The sequence below is a fragment of the Hemiscyllium ocellatum genome, chromosome 26 (assembly GCF_020745735.1).
Source record: "Hemiscyllium ocellatum isolate sHemOce1 chromosome 26, sHemOce1.pat.X.cur, whole genome shotgun sequence".
NCBI lineage: Eukaryota > Metazoa > Chordata > Chondrichthyes > Orectolobiformes > Hemiscylliidae > Hemiscyllium > Hemiscyllium ocellatum.
Window position 1 is genome coordinate 30,723,652 of NC_083426.1, and position 19,576 is coordinate 30,743,227.

Here is a 19,576-nt window from a genome sequence, read left to right on the forward strand (position 1 = left end):
AAACAATTTTGATTCAGGAATGTATTAAACAGTTTCTCTTTAAAATAGTTTTCTGCAACATGATTTAGAGATAAGACATTTAATAAATCTGAGATTTCAGACAAAGTTTGATTCTGGCAGTCCAAAATTAAGCATGTCTTTACCAAATCTCAGAATGTGTAAGCATTGAATTCTGTCGCAACACTGATACTTGTCCAATGATTTCATACCCACTCTATCAGTTGCTGTTGTGATCAGAAAAGTAATTAAGAAATTTTTGTTTTATTTTGTGTTGATGTGAATAAGTTTTATAAGACCTTTAAAGTAGAGAGGATGTATCATCTACCCCTGGCCTCTGTTAATTCTACATATAGCTATTATGAAAAATCAGCTTAAATGGCAAGGGCTGACAAGCTCAAGTGCTTGTCAACAAAAGTTAAAATGTGGCAAGTGCATGCATTACGTACACACTCCGAGGATAAGCAGGTTCTTGCCCTAATGACAGCGTGTTTGGGTATTCTCATGCTAAAGACCATTGTTCTCTGAGTAGCTAGTCAGTGCTCTTGAGTTGTCTGAAAAAGCTGAAAATGTGTTGCTGGTTAAAGCGCAGCAGGTCAGGCAGCATCCAAGGAACAGGAAATTCGACGTTTCGGGCACAAGCCCTCCTGTTTTCTGTCGAATTTCCTGTTCCTTGGATGCTGCCTGACCTGCTGCGCTTTAACCAGCAACACATTTTCAGCTCTAATCTCCAGCATCTGCAGACCTCACTTTTTACTGTTGTCTGAAAAATTTGAGGAAAAATTGTTTCTGATCTAGGCTGGCAGTGGAATGCTTCATGTTCATTTTGTTATGAAGATGTGGATGTACAGTACTTTTAAGAGAGTTAAAAGCTAGCAGAACTACCAGACAGTACCAAGTGCTCTGAACAAGATACAATGCAACATGTGCTGAAAACGTGTTGCTGGAAAAGCGCAGCAGGTCAGGCAGCATCCAAGGAACAGGAGATTCGACGTTTCGGGCATAAGCCCTTCTTCAGGAATGAGGAAAGTGTGTCCAGCAGGCTAAGATAAAAGGGAGGGAGGAGGGACTTGGGGGAGGGGAGTTGGAGATGTGATAGGTGGAAGGAGGTCAAGGTGAGGGTGATAGGCCGGAGTGGTTTGGGGGCGGAGAGGTCAGGAAGAAGATTGCAGGTTAGGAAGGCGGTGCTGAGTTCGAGGGATTTGACTGAGATAAGGTGGGGGGAGGGGAAATGAGGAAACTGGAGAAATCTGAGTTCATCCCTTGTGGTTGGAGGGTTCCCAGGCGGAAGATGAGGCGCTCTTCCTCCAACCGTCGTGTTGTTATGGTCTGGCGATGGAGGAGTGGGAGGGGGAGTTGAAGTGTTGAGCCATGAGGTGGTTGGGTTGGTTGGTCCGGGTGTCCCAGAGATGTTCTCTGAAACATTCCGAGAATAGGCGGCCTGTCTCCCCAATATAGAGGAGCTCACCTGCACCTCCACACACATCATCTATTGCATTCGCTGCACCCGATGTGGCCTCCCCCTCCCACTCCACCAAGGACATGCAGGTCCTTGGACTTCTCCATCGCCAGACCATAACAACACGACGGTTGGAGGAAGAGCGCCTCATCTTCCGCCTGGGAACCCTCCAACCACAAGGGATGAACTCAGATTTCTTCAGTTTCCTCATTTCCCCTCCCCCCACCTTGTCTCAGTCAAATCCCTCGAACTCAGCACTGCCTTCCTAACCTGCAATCTCCATCCTGACCTCTCCGCCCCACCCCACTCCGGCCTATCACCCTCACCTTGACCTCCTTCCACCTATCGCATCTCCAACGCCCCTCCCCCAAGTCCCTCCTCCCTACCTTTTATCTTAGCCTGCTGGACACACTTCCCTCATTCCTGAAGAAGGGCTTATGCCCGAAATGTCGAATCTCCTGTTCCTTGGATGCTGCCTGACCTGCTGCGCTTTTCCAGCAACACATTTTCAGCTCTGATCTCCAGCATCTGCAGTCCTCACTTTCTCCACAATGTAACATGTGGTCCAGCAGCTAGCATAGCTGGTTGCTTGAAGACAAAAATTAATTCAAATTAAGCCATTTAGTTTAAATTATACCCCCCAAAAAACCAAACTCCAATCAAGTTTGAATTTAGTATATTGACAATATTAAAGTCAATGACACAATCCGATGCTTTGGGGGGTATAAAAGCAGGAAAAATTGAACAGTTGAGGGAGAACTGCCACAAGACTAACAGATGTAGGCTGCTGGTCAGAACACTCTGAACGGTACCTGTCTAGGGAAGGAGTTTACACAGAGAAAAGCAACAACACACACCTGGAGAGCAAATTTGCAAAGAGAAAACTCAACAACTATAGAGTTATAGAGTCATAGCGATGTACAGTTGGCTGTACAGCTGACAGATGTACTGCTGGCTGGCTTTGAAATTTGAATTTTTCAGTAAATCTTAATCGGGGTTTTATCGGACGAGTATTATAGAAGGGAAAGTAAAAGGTAGGTTAGAGGAAGGAGTTGTAAATAGTTGTTAGTTAATTATTCTCTGTTATAATTTAAGTAATAAAGTTGTTAATTTTTACTTTAAATAGTTCTTGGCCTCTTGGATTTTCAGAGGGATAAATCTTTACTGTGTTGCTGGTTTAAATTAAACACGAGGGTTTATACTGTAACGTAACCGTTTCAATCTCTGGCTGTTTCATTGATAGTAAAGAAAAGATGTTGCAATAACTTCATTTTTACCTCAATTTTCTTTTCACAGCATGCAGCTGAGCTGGAACAGAAGCAGAATGAAACGGAAAACAAAAAAGTACATGGAGAGGTGATAAAGTATGGCAGTGTAGTGCAGGTATGTGCCTTCTATGATGACACATTACAGTTACATTGCACTTTTGCTTGAGAAAACATCCTTAGGCATGAAGAGAATAAATGAATGATGAACAAGAAGTAGGGCCTTGGGGAAGCATATCAAGGCAGTGTCTTTTAAAGAAGGACAAAGGAAGAGTGGAATGTGTGAAGGCAGAGGCTTTTGTGGAGCAAATAACTAAATGAGGAGATGAGATGTTTATAGAGGTTAAAAACGGGAGGCGGGTTGGGAAGTAACTTGGGTTGTTGAGCTTGAGAGACACAAAGACAAGAGTCAATATTTCATTAGCAGGTGAGCGAAGACAGGAGCAAATGTGAACTTTGTAACCTCTGTCCTCACAAATCTGAAATTTTCTGTACTCCTCCAGTTCTGACCTCTTGAGCATTCTGAATTGTAATCCTTGCACTGTGGGTTATGTACCTTAAGCTACCTGAGTCCTTAGCTATGGAATTCTCTTCCTAAACCTCTTTACCTCTCTTTCTTTAAAATGCTGATTGAAATCTTTGATCAAGTTTTTGCCATATGTCCTAATTTCATTTTTGGTTTGCAGTTTGCTGTGAAAGTTTGCTTTGTAAACTTTCTGACAAGCACCTTTGGACATTGTGTTCAAGGCACTATATAAATGCAAATTTGATGTTCTTGAATTTGTTTGTTCTTTTGTAGCTATTAGTGAAATATCTGAGGTTGATGTTGAATAAAATGGTGGCAATTGTAATCAGAGATGTGTCTCTATAAGCATTTAATACCAAATTCTTCCACTTGGCGTTTGAACAGGATCCAATTTGCCAAAATGTTTCCGCATTTCAAATGTATTTCAGGGTGTTTTAATTATTAATGTTTTGCACTGTTATTGATTATGAATCTAAACTGACATGTTTAGAATAATTCTCAATTCCTGAATGAGTATGACTGCCAACTGAAAATGCATGTTTGAGAAATGATGTTTATGTGTTACCTTTGCTCAATTTCAGCCTTGACTAATCCACCTTCTTGGCCTAATTTATGCTTCATGCAATTGTTCCCATTTGTGTCAAAATTAATGTGTGATATGCTCAACACTGACTGACTCCTGTCTTTCGGCCATAACAAGTTACAGTCAGCTGCATACCGGTTTACACTATGATAATTATGTAGTGTTGGTAGCAAATCCTACCAAATGATACATGTCAAAGCAACTTCTGTACAATAATACTTTTAAAAGCAATACAATTGCACTCAATTAATCATAAAAATTCTGTACCCTTTTCATTTTACCTAAAACTGGTGTTTTGGTGGTTATTGTTGCTGGTTTATTATACCACATTAAATATTTAGTTTGTTGTTCTAAAACTCACTCTGCTGCCTTCGTCCTAGATAGAGTAGAGAACAAGTGCTTTGGGGAATTGTTCTAATTTGAGAGCAGAGGGTTGGTGGGAGCGGTCAAAGTTGTCAGCGATGGGGAGGATAATGCCCTCATGCTAGTCATTAATCGTTAAGCGATGCGTATTAGATCAGTTATGACTTTGAAGCCATTCATGGTTCTGGTGTTATGGTTGGCAGATGTTATGGTTCACGAAGATATCGAGTAGTTTAAAGAAAGAAACTTGAACCTTCAAGCTGAAAGTGAACCTTCACTTGTACATGGTGAGAAGTGAAAGTTGACAGAATGATATGGCAAGATGTTATATTTAAAGACTTTTGATGTAACAAACAGACTAACACCACCGTTGACTAAATATTCTTTTGTCGGCAACTTCCACTCTGAATTCCAATCAGAACTTTGGCTTTTTAATTCTAACAAAACCAATAAACCCACTTCAGATGTATACGCAATACTGTCCCTTTAGTAGTCTTTCAATTTTCCTTGAACAAGTCCAAAGTGATTTTTAGCTCCTGAGAGTTACTGCCATTCTTATCTTTTCCCAGTCTGATAACTTTTAATTCCAAACTGTCTTCCACAGTTTTCCAGATAATTCTCCCTTTCGCACAAATTAAATGAATACTCCAGCTTTATTTCAAATTCTCACAAAGTTGATCCTTTGACTCCAAGGGTGTGTCTGAATGTTTTAGGAATACCTTAGGAACCCTTTGCTTTACAAAGCTCAACTCTGCATTAACGACTGTCACATTGGCTTTGTATGCTGGTAGAAAGACTAAAATTCCTTAAGACCCCCAAGTTTGTTTTATCTTGGAAGTAAATGGACAGTTTAAAGCATAATTGTTTACAACTTGATATTCTGGATACCTTTTTGAGATCTTGAAGACTAACAGGCTAACTAAGGTAAATACAAATGTTGCTGCCATTGCCTGTAAGTATGAACACCTTATACCTTTCTTCCAGAAAATGGACCCTTCCTCTCTTCAATATTTAATGTCCATGTCACCAAGGCCTGTTGCTATGACAGTGGTTGCAAAATAAGAGCTTTTACTGCTAGCACTGTTGCGAGAGTGATTTACAGTGGCACTAGTTTACATGAAAATTTTCCATATTAAATGTTCACAGGAATTCATAATTGAACATCATATGCGTAAGATTAATATATGTATGCAGCAACAGTCTCTACATACAGAGGAACATATGAAGACGGAACATGAGGAGACCACTCAGCCCTTTGAGCTTGCTCTGACATTCGATGAGATTGTGACTGATCTGATTTTAATCTCAACTCTACAGTCCTGCATATTCCTGAGAATTCTTCAATTCCGTGATAATCAAGAATCTATTGACCTCTGCTTTAAATATAATTAAAGATTCTATATTCACTGCCTTTTGAGGAAAGGAATTTTAAAGATTCACATCACTCTGATGGAAAAATATTTCTTCATCTCTTTCTTAAATAGATGACTCCTTATTTTTAAACTAAAACTCCTAGTTCTGCATTCTCCCACAGGATGAATTATTCTTTCCACAACCACCTGGTCAAGTCCTTTCAGGATTTTATATGTTTTAACTGTATAAAATGACTTTTCTAAACTCGAGAGAATACAGACTTTGCCTGTCTAGCCTTTCCTTATAAGGCAATCTGCTTATTCCAGGCATTTGTCTAGTAAACCTTTAGTTAACTGCTTTCAATATATTAAAATCCTTCCATGAGTATATCTTCTATCCATGTCAATATGTTTCCACCTACACCAGGGACTTTTATTTTCTGCAAATTCTTTTAATTAGTAAATGCCTTCTGGAAATCTGAGTGCAATACATCCACTGGTTCCCCTTTATCTACAGTGCAAGTTACTAACCCAAAAGTTCCAATCTTGGGCATCATCGTGGCTCAGTGGTTAATACTCCTATCTCATAGTGCCAGGGGCATGGTTCAATTCCAGTCTCAGGTGACAGTCTTTATGGAGTTTGCAAACTCTCCTTGTGTCTGTGCGAGTTTCCTTGGGATGCGCTCGTTTCCTCCCATAATCCAAAGGTGTGCTGGTTAAATGGAGTTGCCATTTTAAATTGCCCATAGTGTCCAGGGATGTGTAGGCTAGGTGGATTAACCATGTAAATGCTTATAGGAGGTGGGTCTGGGTGGAATGCTGTTTGGAAGATCACAGTGAGATTGAATGGCCTGCTTTCACACCACTAGGGGCTCTATGGTTCTCTGAATAATTTAGTAATACATAATTTCCTTTTGACTCCGTCTAATTTACTTGAACTTCTTGCATGCCCTGTTATAACATCTTTACTAGCTTCTAACATTTTCCCTATGACAGATGTTAAGCTAATTAGCTTGTAGTTTCCTGGTTTGTGCATCCCTCCCTTTTGAATTTTCCAATCTCAAGGAACCTTCCCCACATATAATGAGTTTTGGAAAATTAAAACCAATTATTTCATTGACTGCCCTTTTTTAAGACCCTGGGATAAAATGCTTTGTGACCTGGGGATTTGTCAACTCGCAGTTACAACAATTTACTCAGTACTACTTCCTTGGTAATTGTAATTTGCTTGAACACCTCCATCCTTTTCAATATCTGATTTACAAGTATTTTTGGATATTATGTGTATCCACTCTAGCGAAGATTGACATATAGATTACTTACAGTGTGGAAACAGGCTGTTCGGCCCAACAAGATCACACCGACCCACCGAAGCACAACCCACCCATACCCCTACATTTACCCCCTACCTAACACTACAGGCAATTTAGCATGGCCAGTTCACCTGACACACACATCTTTGGACTGGAGCACCCGGAGGAAACCGGGGAGAACGTGCAAACTCCACACAGTCAGTCGCCTGAGGCAGGAATTGAACCCGGGTCTCTGGCGCTGTGAGGCAGCAGTGCTAACCACCGTGCCACCGTGCCGCTCACTAATAGCTGCATGTTATTCAAAAACTTCTTGAAAATATTTTGATTTAATTAAGTTTGTGTGGATAGTTTTTATTACTATGAATTGCAATTTACAACCTTGCCACAAAATATATGTCATGGGCGTTTGTGAAGACAATGTTAAACTAAAATAAATACCTGCCATAATAATTTGCTATTATAGTTGACTATACATTCTGGGTAGTTTTATTCTCCTAAAATGTCTCAACAATCAGCAGCTGAGATCAAGTTCAGCAAGGCATTTGTAGTGCCCTTCTTGTATTCAACATCACAATCAAGAAAAATGTTTATCCAGATGTAAAATGTACTCGCTTGTGTTGAGTAATGCAAGCACAGCTAACTTCAGGAAATTTATTCAAGATGATAGGTGCATTTTCACCTCATGAAAATAAGCTTTTGACATGTGTGTAATAGGCTTTGTGACAAATGTTTTGTCTAAGTTCATTGTTGTAATTCCTCCAAATTATTGATGGAAGGAACTATTCTTGGAGACCCAGGAATTGCAAAATTGTTCTAATTTGATTGTAGTTCCTTTCATTAAAGATAGCTATCTGAATGATTCTCAGAAAACTCAATCTCCCCATGGGTGGAGAAACAAATACTTGTAATTCTCAAATGCATGTTCAAATGAAGTGACCTTGTGCATTTAACCAGCCATTTCCTCAAAACATGTAAACGAAAGCAGCAGCTACTGAGATGAAGCATCATCAGATATTTTTGATTCACTAACTTTGGAGGAAAGCATTTGCATTGGCAAAATGTCAGACTTAAACCACAAGGGTCTATTTATAATTGCAGTTTAGTACGTTGTACTCAGTCAATGTGAATGAGCTCATGTTATTTTTGCAGATGATTTGTAATGCAACTATTGTTTACAAGAAACAGAACTACTGAATAACTATCCATTATTGTGAAATTTACTTTTTCATTTACATAATTGCAAACAGGAAAGCTGCCTCCTGTATATGGGCAGTGAAGAGTGACTTTGGCTGTGTTTGAGGATTAATTAGGATAAATGCCAACAGCATTCAGAGCTGTTACTGTACATAATGTCTTCAAATTGATTGGTAATGCCTTTTGACCTCAGTGTACTCTTCAAAAGCATAAAGAACAAGGCTGCGGGACTTAAGAAGAGGAAGTATTGACTAACATGCTAAAGATAATAAAGTATGCAGTCAGATGCTTGCTCTAGTTTTCTGCTTCCTTCTTCTTTTAAGTCTCCTCCTTCCTATTTCACTAAATGGTTCCAAATCTTAATGGCTGCAGTTCAATCGAAAGTGCATTGTCCAAGTGAGCAGTCATTATCTGAGTTTAGGTCAAGGGATTTTTTTTCCCCACAGACCCACTTATGTGATTGTTGAAACTGTGGACGATCCTGGAGAAACACTGTAACTGGACAGAGTGTCAGGTAACATATCTCCAGGCAGCATTCCCCTAATCTTGCTTCTTCCAATCAGAAACCATGAAGCATTCCCTGTAGAAACTTTTCTAAAGCTATATCTGTCGTCCACCTTCTTCTCACAACTAATTGCACCAACTATCCTCCAATAGTTAAACCTCAAGTGCTTGTTTCCAGGCAACTCTACTTGAGTCTACTCTCTTTTGTAAAATGAACTTGAGAACAAAATCCATTTAGTTCCTCACACACATTGCTGGGAGACAGACAGCTTCATCCAGATATTTAACATCTTTATGAATGTGAGGATATTAATTTAAGCAACCACAGTCCATCAGTGGTGAAACTTGAAAGGGTTCAGAAAAGATTTACAAAGGATATTGCCAGGGTTGGAGAATTAAGCTAAAGGGAGAGGTTGGATAGGCTAGGGCTGTTTTCCCTGGAGCATTGGAAGCTGAGGGATGACCTTATAGAGATTTGTAAAATCATGAGGGGCATATATAAGATAAATAGACAAAGTCTTTTCCCTGAGGTGGGTGAGTCCAGAACGAGAGGGCATAGGTTTAGCGTGAGAGAGGAAAAATATAAAAGAGACCTAAGGGGCAACTTTTTCATGCAGAGTGTGGTACGTGTATGGAATGAGCTGCCAGAGGAAGTGGTGGAGACTAGTACAATTGCAACATTTAAAAAGCATTTGGATGGGTATATGAATAGGAAGGGTTTGGAAGGATATGGGCCGGGTGCTGGCAGGTGGGACTAGATTGGGTTGGGATATCTGGTTGACATGGGCGAGTTGGACTGAAGGGTCTATTTCCATGCTGTGCATTTCTATGACTCTATGTGTATGTACAAACAAAGTAGTTTCTTGCATCAGTAGTTTCATACAATTAATTTTGAGGCCTTTCAGCTACGTTCAACCAAAACATTTGCCAGAAAGCCTGTTGCAAGTGTATTTATAGAATGCCATCAGCATGAGGATTTTCAGAAAGGTGAAAATGCACTTATTCTCTTGAAGTAGATTTTTTAGGTGAGTAGTGCTTCCATTATTCCCTCTTCTGGTTAACCAAAGAACTTTTAAATCTAGATAAAACATTTTTCATTATTTTGACATTGAGAGTTCTTTTCAGGAAGTAAATATGTTATATATCCTCACTGAACTTGATCTCACCTTCTGATAGCTTTGCTATTTTGGGAAAACAAAGCTACCAGAATACATGATCAACCAGTAGAACAATTTCTTCAGGGAAATAAAGGGTCATTTATTCTGGTTTAATATAGACTGCACAAACTTACATGACATTCAGTGGAATGTCTGCCAGAATCTTGTGTTGCAACTCACAGTAATAAGAACGATTCACAAATTATTAATGAAATAACAATCAACCCAACCAGATTCCAGGCCCATCAGTCTATTTTTAGACAGCAGCAAATCATAGAAGATGTTGTTGACACTGGTTTTCTCCAACAGCTTGTTGATACTCTGTTTGGGTTCCACCAGGATCACTCAGCTGCAGACAGTCATAGTGTTATAGCATTGCAGCAAAAAAAAAAATTGAATTCCAGTGTTGAAGTGTAGGTGCCCTTGAGATCAAGCATTGTTCAGGATAAAAGATGAGGTTGCTAATCATCCCAGAAGACCATAAGACTGCTCTCTCATTAGACAGAGGCAACTGGTGGTAAATTCAACCTAAGGGTCACTAGACCTCAGGTGAGGGATGAGGTTGAGAAGGTGGAACCTTCCTGGTGATCACTGTGGGAAAAAGGAGACCAAGTAAAATTGAAGCCATTTGTTGTAGTCATATCAAGCTCAGAGGAAGATGGTTTGGTTGATGAGAAGTCAACTATTTCAGTGCAGTGACATTGCAACAGGATTTCCCCATCAGAGTACCTGGGCCTAATCCATCTTCAGCTGCTTTCTTCCATCAGAAGGTCAAATTGCACATGGTGACTTATAATTGCTCATTGTTCAGTTCCACCCATATCTTCTCGTAAAACGAAGCACGTTGTGCCTGCACACAGAATGATATGGAGAAAATGCAAACTTTGATTGAAAAGTGACAAGCAGCATTCTTGACATACAGGCCCTGGGCAATATCTATCTTCAATAAGAGAGAAGGATCTCACCACTTTCCCTTGATTATTATAGCATCATTGTGACCAAATGACCCAGTGGTAACATTGTGGAGCATCAATATTGACTAGAAATGTAATTTGACATGATACACCTAAACGCATGTCTTCAAAAGCTGAGTATTCTGTGGTGCAAATTACTCACCTCAATAATCCACATGGTCTTTATGCCACTTGTGAGCAATAAATCAAGAGTCTGATAAAATGCTTGCTACTTGTGTGGATGCGTGCAACTCCAACCACATGCAACATCATCCAGATAAAGCAGCTACATAATTAGAACTCACCACTTCAGTTATTTACTCCTTCACTGCTGGAAGTCCCACCTGCTGCAAGCTACCAACCATTCCCTGTGTCAGTCCATCCTGTCACCATCCTGATGGGGGAATGAGTATTCCAGCCAGCAGGAATGGGATGCATGGCTAACATCATGATTATGCCACCCAATTTAACATAATACTCTGGATTTACTCAAGTTGGCTATTGGCTCGCAGGGGTGGGTCTTCCTGCCCAGTCAGGGGCAGAAGGGTCTGGTTTAGGCCATTCAGCCCGTCCACAATCTGTTATCATTGCAGGTCAGGCTTCTTTCTGGTCTATTGCCTTGCTGTCAACTTTCCTTCTGGGATGGTGACTCGCCCACATAAATTTCAGAGCTTGATCATATCCTGTGGATTTGTTGAGAGAGTAGTTTAGTGTTAAGAGCTACTCATTGTCTCTAACTATGCCCAGAATCTTAAAGGGGTCTGAACGACATAGGCTACAGTGAATCTTTGGCAGAATCAAGCTGATCAGGGCCATCTCAATGTTGGGAGAAACCTGGCCCATCTTTTATGCTTTTGACAAATGGCATGTTGAGTTTCTCACTAGATGGTGCTAAGTTGTCAATTAAAGGGAAATATTGTCTGCTAAGTGCCTTAATGGTGAAATGTACCTCCATGATAGTCAGCATCCTATCTAACCAGCCAAACATTAAGTACGGAAAGCAGAGTGGGAACCTTGCAATTGCAGGACCTCCGTGTTGGACACCAGATAGCAGCAACTCAAGGCACTTTCCATGGGCACTTGCTACATGCACAACACATCTACAGACAATGATATCCAATGAATGCCAGCCTGTAAGAGCTCTCATGGTGCATCTCAATCCATTTGTAGGACACTTCTGCATTTCAGTGCTGAAATCAGGCGGTGCCAGCAACTATCACTACAATATGATGTGCCCAGGGGTGTCCCCATTTCATGGACTGGACCAGGCTGCATTTTTAAAAAATAATTCAATTGTGGGTTGTAGGTATCGTTAGCTGGCCTGACCTGGGTTGGCCTTGAGAAGGTGGTGGTGAGCTGCCTTCTTGATCCGTTGCAGCCCACATGCTATAGGTTAATCCACAATGTCCTGAGGGAGGGAATTCCAGGATTTTTAACCAACGACAATGAAGGAACAGATATATTCCCAAGTCAGGATGGTGAGTGCCTTGGAGGGGAACTCCAGGTGGTGGCATTCCCAGATATCTGTTTCCCTTATCTATATGGAAGTGTTGTGGGTTTGGAAAGTGTTGCCTAACGAGCCTTGGTGAATTTCTCTAGTGCATCTTAGAGAGGTTACATACTGCTGCTGCTACTCAGCATCGGTAGAGGAGGGAGTGGATGCTTGTGGATATGATGCCAATCAAGCACTTTGTTCTGGATGGTATCAGCTTCTTGAGTGTTATTGGAGCTGCACTCATCTAAGCAAGTGTTCCATCACAGTCCTGACATGTATCTTCTTGGTGGTGGACAGGCTTTGGTGAATCAGGAGGTGAGTTATTTATTGCAGTATTCCTAGCCTCTGACCTGCTCTTGTAGCAATTGTAGTTATATAGAGTCATTGAGTCATAGAGATGTACAGCATGGAAACAGACCCTTCGGTCCATCTTGTCCATGCCAAACAGATATCCAAAATTACTCTTATCCCATTTGCCAGCACTTGGCCCATATCCCTCTTCATATTCATAACCTTTCCTATTCATATACACATCCAGATGCCTTTTAAATGTTGTATTTGTGCCAGGCTCAACCACTACCTCTTGTAGTTCATTCCATACATGCACCACCCTCTGTGTGAAAAAGTTGTCCCTTAGGCCCCTTTTAATTATTCTCCTCTCACTTTAAACCTATGTCCTCTAGTTCTGGACTCCCCCAACCCAGGAAAAAAAGACCTTGTGTATTTACCCTCTCCGTGCCCCTTTTGTTTTTATAAACCTCAAGAATGGTAATAGTGGGGGATTCAGTGATGGTAACACCACTGAAATGTCAAGGTGCAGTGGTTAGCTTGTTTGTTTTGTATTGCCATTTGTGTGGTGTGAATGTTACTTTCCAATTGTCAGCCCAAGCCTGGATATTGTCTAAATCTTGTTGCATTTGAACATGGACTGCTTCAGTTACTAAGGAATTGCAAATGGTGCTGAATATTGTGCAATCATCAGTGACTATTCCGACTTCTGAAACAAAAACAGAAATTGTTGGAAAAGCTCAGTAGGTCTGGCAGTCTCTGTGGAGAGAAATCAGAGTTAATATTTCAGGTGCAGTGACCCTTCCTCAGAACAGAACCATTTCTGACCTTATGATGGAGGGAAGGTCATTGCTGAAGCAGCTGAAGATGGTTGGGCCCAGGACACTACGCTGAGGAACTCTTGCAGAGATGTCCTGGAGCTGAGATGACTGACCTCCAACAACCACAACCATTTTCCTATGCGCCAGATATGACTCCAACCTGCAACCTCCACCCTGGGTAACTATTGCTAGGGTTTTGCTAGATTTGCTCAGTTTTGCTCAGGCTCCTTGATGCCACACTCAAAGGTGGCCTTGATGTGGCTGTCACTGTCACCTCACCTCTGGAATCTTTGGGCTGTTTGCACACTAACGTTATGCTCACTCACTTTGATCTGACCTGGATGCTCACATCATCCCTGCTTGCATTTCTTTATGCCTTTTTGTGCTTTGCCCCCTCCGCAGGTGATAGCAGGCTGATATTACTTCTGTTAAAAATCACACAACAGGTTTTAGTCCAACAGTTTTATTTGGAAGCACCAGCTTTCCGATCCCTCCTCCTTCATTAGGTGGTTGTGGAGTATAAGATCGTAAGACACAGAATTTATAGCAAAAGTTTACTGTGTGATGTAACTGAAATTATAATTTGAAAAGGACCTGGATTGTTTGTTAAGTGTCTCATCTTTTAGAATGAACATGTTGGTTTCAGTTATTTCATATGTAAATTGCAGAACTTTTAAAAAGTTCCATACTCAGTGAACTTTAACAATTGGTGTCATGTTGGCTCAGATAATGCATTTAATGTGTGAGCAGCCCTGTGTGAGACTCTGGGCCACAATGGCCAGACCGATTCTCATCTAACCAATGGATGGGTTCGTGTGTGTGTGTGTGTGTGTGTGTGTGTGTGTGTGTGTGTTGGGACAGGATTATGAGTGTCTGTGAAAGAGTGTATGTGAGTGTAAAGTGGTATAAGTTTGTGAGAGGGTGCATGTGGGAGTATATGTGTGAGAGTATGAGACAATGTCTGCATGAGTATATAGGTCTGTAGGAGTGTGTGCATGCGCGCACATGCTACGGCAAGGATGAATGGACACTGCATAACAATCAACAGACAGGAATGTTCCCTCCCAGTCGGAGAGCACTTCAGTGTTCTGGAACATTCGACTTTGGACCTTCGGGTGACCGTCCTCCAAGGTGGACTTTGGGACAGGCAACAACGAAAAGTGGCTGAGCAGAGGCTGATAGCGAAGTTCGGTACCCATGAGGATGGCCTCAACCAGGACCTTGGGTTCATGTCACACTACAGGTGATCCCATTGCACCACACACGCACGCACACACATGCACACGCACTCTCTCATACGTTCATACATACACTCACACACTCACACATGCACCCTCTCTCAGACTTATACCCCTTTACGCTCACACACGTACACACACACTCTCACAGAATTCATAACCCCTACCCCCTAGCCCCCCACACAGACAGACCCACATGCACACATACACACATATGTTTGTGGGTGAATTTGTACTTGCAGAATTACATTTTGTTTTGCTCAAAAACTGCATGAATCCATTTAAGATACTGCAAATCAGTTAATTAGATTAGAATCAGTCTGACCATTGTGGCACAGACAGTCTCGCGCAGGGCACCTCACACCTTAAATGCACTATCTGGGCCGACATGACACCAATTGTTAAGGTTCACTTGGGAAGGTAACTTTTAAAAAGGTTCTGCAATTTACAAATGAAAGAACTGAAACCAACGTGTTCATTCTTAAAGACGAGAGACTTAACAAACATTTCAGGTTTTTTCCATGAATAATTTCAGTTACATTACACTGTAAACGTTTGCTAGAAATTCTGTGTCTTACGATCTCATACTCCACAACCACCTGATGAAGGAGCAGTGCTCCGAAAGTTAGTGCTCCAAAATAAACCTGTTGGACTATAACCTGGTGTTGTGTGATTTTTTACTTTGTCCACCCTAGTCCAATACCGGCATCTCCGAATCATATTATTTCTATCTTGCTTTGCTGTTTATGCAGAAACAAAGCCAGGACGTTTGTCATGGTGTACTGCATTCTCCGTCAAGAGAAGGGGAATAGTCTTCAGTCAGGGAGTCTTGGCGCAGTAAGGGTAGCCTCCAATATCAGCCCTGGGTGGCACAGTGGCTCAGTGGTTAGCACTGCTAACTTGTAGCACCAGGGTCACAGGTTCGGTTCCAGCCGTGGGGGACTGTCTGTGTGGAGTGCCTATTTCCCTACGTGTTGTGTGGGTTTCCTCCCACAGTCCAATGATGTGCTGGGTCAGGTGAATTGGCTGTGCTAAATTGCCCATAATGTTAGGTGCATTAGTCAGACGGAAATGGGTGTGGGTGGATTAATCTTTGGAGGGTTGGTGTGGACTTGTTTGGCCAAGGGACCTGTTTCCACACTGTAGGGAATCAAATCTAATCCTCTTTGTCATTCAAATATCTCAGGTAGCAGACGTGATTTCTTACACTATTTTTGCTCATTACTTCACCCTTGACAGCTGTTTATCACAAACATTCTGAGTAAGTTTTGTCTGCTTTTGAGTGGACAGTTAAACAATAGTCTGAATAGCAGAAAAAAATCTAGGTTTAAGATAGATAGCAAAAAAAATTAATTAATAATTACAAATGACAAGCATGTGAAAACAAATGCAAATTTTTAAATACACTCAACCATCTTCATCCTAAATTCCTGTTATTTTACGAGTATTTGTGTAATTGGTGCAGATTGGGTTATTGTTGTAGTCTTTATCCCTTTACACTGCATTGACATTTGTGATCGAAATGGGGCCATTTCTGTCTTACTTCACCAATGCCTGTACATCTATGTGAAGCTGGTGCACTTTACTCAGCATGTGGTTCTGGTATAAGTGGAAAGTGTAGAAGTACCAAATGTCTGTTTCAGTCAATTGCATGGAAAATGAAAAGTTTGAGACCTTGCCATGTTTAAGCTTTTAAAAATATTTGCTTATAACAACTTGATCTTTTGTGCCACAGCAAATTATTCAGTTTTCTATTGGAGTCATAAAGATGTACAGCATGGAAACAAACCCTTCAGTCCAACCCGTCCGTGCCGACTAGATATCCCAACCCAATCTAGTCCTACCTGCCAGCACCTGGCCCATATCCTTCCAAACCCTTCCTATTCATATGCCCATCCAAATGCCTTTTAAATGTTGCAATTGTACCAAACTCCAGCACTTCCTCTGGCAGCTCATTCCATACACATACCACCCAATGCGTGAAAAAGTTGCCCCTTAGGTCCCTTTTATATCTTTCCCCTCTCACCCTAAACCTATGCCCTCTAGTTCTGGACTCCCTGACCCCAAGGTAAAGACTTTGCCTATTTATCCTATCCATGCCCCTCATAATTTTGTAAACCTCTATAAGGTCACCCCTCCGCCTCCAATGCTCCAGGGAAAATAGCCCCAGCCTGTTCAGCCTCTCCCTGTAGCTCAAATCCTCCAACCCTGGCAATATCCTTGTAAATCTTTTCTGAACCCTTTCAAGTTTCACAACGTCTTTCCGATAGGAAGGAGACCAGAATTGCACGCAATATTCCAACAGTGGCCTAGCCAATGTCCTGTACAGCCACAACATGACCTCCCAACTCCTGTACTCAATACTCTGACCAATAAAGGAAAGCATACCATATGCCTTCTTCACTATCCTATCTACCTGCGACTCCAATTCCAAGGATCTATGAACTTGCACTCCAAGGTCTCTTTGTTCAGCAACACTCCCTAGGACCTTACCATTAAGTGTATAATTCCTGCTAAGATTTGCTTTCCCAAAATGCAGCACCCCGTATTTATCTGAATTAAACTCCATCTGCCACTTCTCAGCCCATTTGCCCATCTGGTCCAGATCCTGTTGTAATCTAAGGTAACCTTCTTTGCTGTGCACTACACCTCCAATTTTGGTGTCATCTGCAAACTTACTAACTGTACCTCTTAGGCTCGCATCCAAATCATTTATGTAAATGACAAAAAGTAGAGGACCCAGCATCGATCTTTGTGGCACTGGTCACAGGCCTCCAGTCTGAAAAGGAACCCTCCACCACCACCCTCTATCTTCTACCTTTGAGCCAGTTCTGAATCCAAATGGTGAGTTCTCCCTGTATTCTGTGAGATCTAACCTTGCTAACCAGTCTCCCATTGTGAACATTGTTCAATGCCTTACTGAAGCCCACATAGATTTGCCCTCATCAATCCTCTTTGCTATTTCTTCAAAAAACTCATTCAAGTTTGTGAGACATGATTTCCCATGCACAAAGCCATGTTGACTATCCTTAATCAGTCCTTGCCTTTCCCAATACATGTACACCCTGTCCCTCAGGATTCCCTCCAACAACTTGCCCACCACCCACGTCAGGCTCACTGGTCTATAGTTCCCTGGCTTGTCCTTACCACCCTTCTTAAACAGTGGCACCACGTTAGCCTACTCCAGTCTTCCAGCACCTCACCTGTGAATATTGATGATACAACTATCTCAGCAAAAGGCCAAGCAATCACTTCTCAAGCTTCCCACGGAGTTCTAGGGTGCACCTGATCAGGTCCTGGGGATTTATCCACCTTTATGCATTTCAAGACATCCAGCACTTTCTCCTCTGTAATATGGACATTTTGCAAGGTGTCACCATCTATTTCGCTACTTACTATATCTTCCATATCCTTTACCACAGTAAATTTTGATGCAAAATTCTTCAGTTGCACTGAAAAAGTCACAGACCCTTGAACTGCAGCAGACAGCTTTTTTTAAAAAAGGGAAACTGTATGTTGGAGAAAGTGAGGACTGCAGATGCTGGAGCACACAGTCGAAGAGTGTGGAAAAGCACAGCCGGTTAGGCAGCATCCGAGGAGCAGGAGAATCGACGTTTCGGGCATAAGCCCTTCTTCAGGAATGAAGCTTGTGGGCCAGGGGGCTGAGAGATAAATGGGAGGGGAGTGGGGCTGGGGGGGATGGTAGCTGGGAATGCAATAGGTAGATGAAGGTGGGGGTGAACGTGTTAGGTTGGAGAGGAGAATGGAGCAGAAGGTGGGTAGAAGATGGACAGATAGGACCATATAAGAGTTCGGTGCCAAGTTGAAAGGTTGGGACTGGGATAAGGTAGGGAGAGGGGAAATGGGGAAACTGCTGAAATCCACCTTGATCCCGTGTGGTTGGAGGGTCCCAAGGTGGAAGATGAGGCATTCTTCCTTCAGGCGTCAGGTGGTTAGGGTTTGGCGATGGAGGAGACCCATGACCTGCATGTCCTTGACAAACAACTTGCTGTTTGTCCAATATCCTGGATCCCACCAGCATCCCTGGTGCCTAGGGCCATATCTAAAAGCCTATTGTGCACCTGTCCAAGCACACCTGTCCAAGCACTGTAAGGGTAGAGCTGCCCTGTACCAATCATGATATCTGCACCAGAGGTGGCAGACAGAAGGATAACAGTTGTCTGCAGTGTGGCAGAGAGCTGAAGGCCCTGCCGATGGGATGGTACAGATATGGGACTTCTCTTCTCCCAGGCCATGCAGTGGTGGAAAGACCATGGGAACTTCCCGGCCCTGGTCCGAAGCGTCACCAGGGTTAAAGAAGTCTCAGCTGTCTCGAAGAATGACCAGCACGAAAGGAAGAAAGTCAATGTGTTTCTCCACTTTGTCAGCGTAAATGCCTTAGGGGACTTAAAGTGTTCAACCACAGGGCAGTAGGGTCGGTCGGTGCTGGTGTCCCAGAGATGTTCTCTTAAATGTTGGTGTCTTGTCTCCCCAATGTAGAGGAGACCACATCGGGTGCAACGAATGCTGTAGATGACATGTGTGGAAAGTAAATTTCTGTTGGATTTGGAAAGATCCTTTGGCACCGAGGACAGAGGTGAGGGGGCAGGTGTGAGCACAGGTTTTGCACCTCTGCGATGGCAGGGAAGGTGCCAGGAGGGGATGGTGAGTTGGTGGGGTGTGTGGGCCTAATGTGGGACTCATGGAGGGAATAGTCACTCTGAAATGCAGATAGGGCTCGGGAAGTAATTATATCTTTGGTGGTGGGGTCTGTTTGTAAATCACAGAAATGGAGGAGGATGATGCGGTGTATCCGGAAGTTGGTGAGGACCAGGGGCATTCTGTTCATGTTGCAGTTGGAGGGGTGTGGTTCAAGGGCAGAGATGTGAGAAGGGGAGGAGATGTGCTGGACGGCATTGTCGATTGCGTGGGAGGGGAATTTCTGGACTTGTTGGGAATGAGGGATAACGTTTCCTCAGGAGGCAGGGTGGGAGGAGATGTAGGCCAGGTAGCTGTGGGAGTCGGTGAGTTTGAAGTGGGTGTTCCCTATTTCTCTGCCTCTGCCACA

The 19,576-nt window shown here is 42.3% G+C and overlaps 1 protein-coding gene across 2 annotated transcripts in view; it reads left to right on the plus strand.

Moving 5' to 3' along the window:
• Positions 1-19,576, plus strand: part of itpr3 (inositol 1,4,5-trisphosphate receptor, type 3) — a 280,397-nt gene that overhangs the window by 82,784 nt on the left and 178,037 nt on the right. For both annotated transcript variants that reach the window (XM_060845471.1, XM_060845473.1), the window contains exon 4: positions 2,753-2,839. In XM_060845471.1, the coding sequence (XP_060701454.1) occupies positions 2,753-2,839 (87 nt within the window). The remainder of the gene's footprint in view (positions 1-2,752; positions 2,840-19,576) is intronic.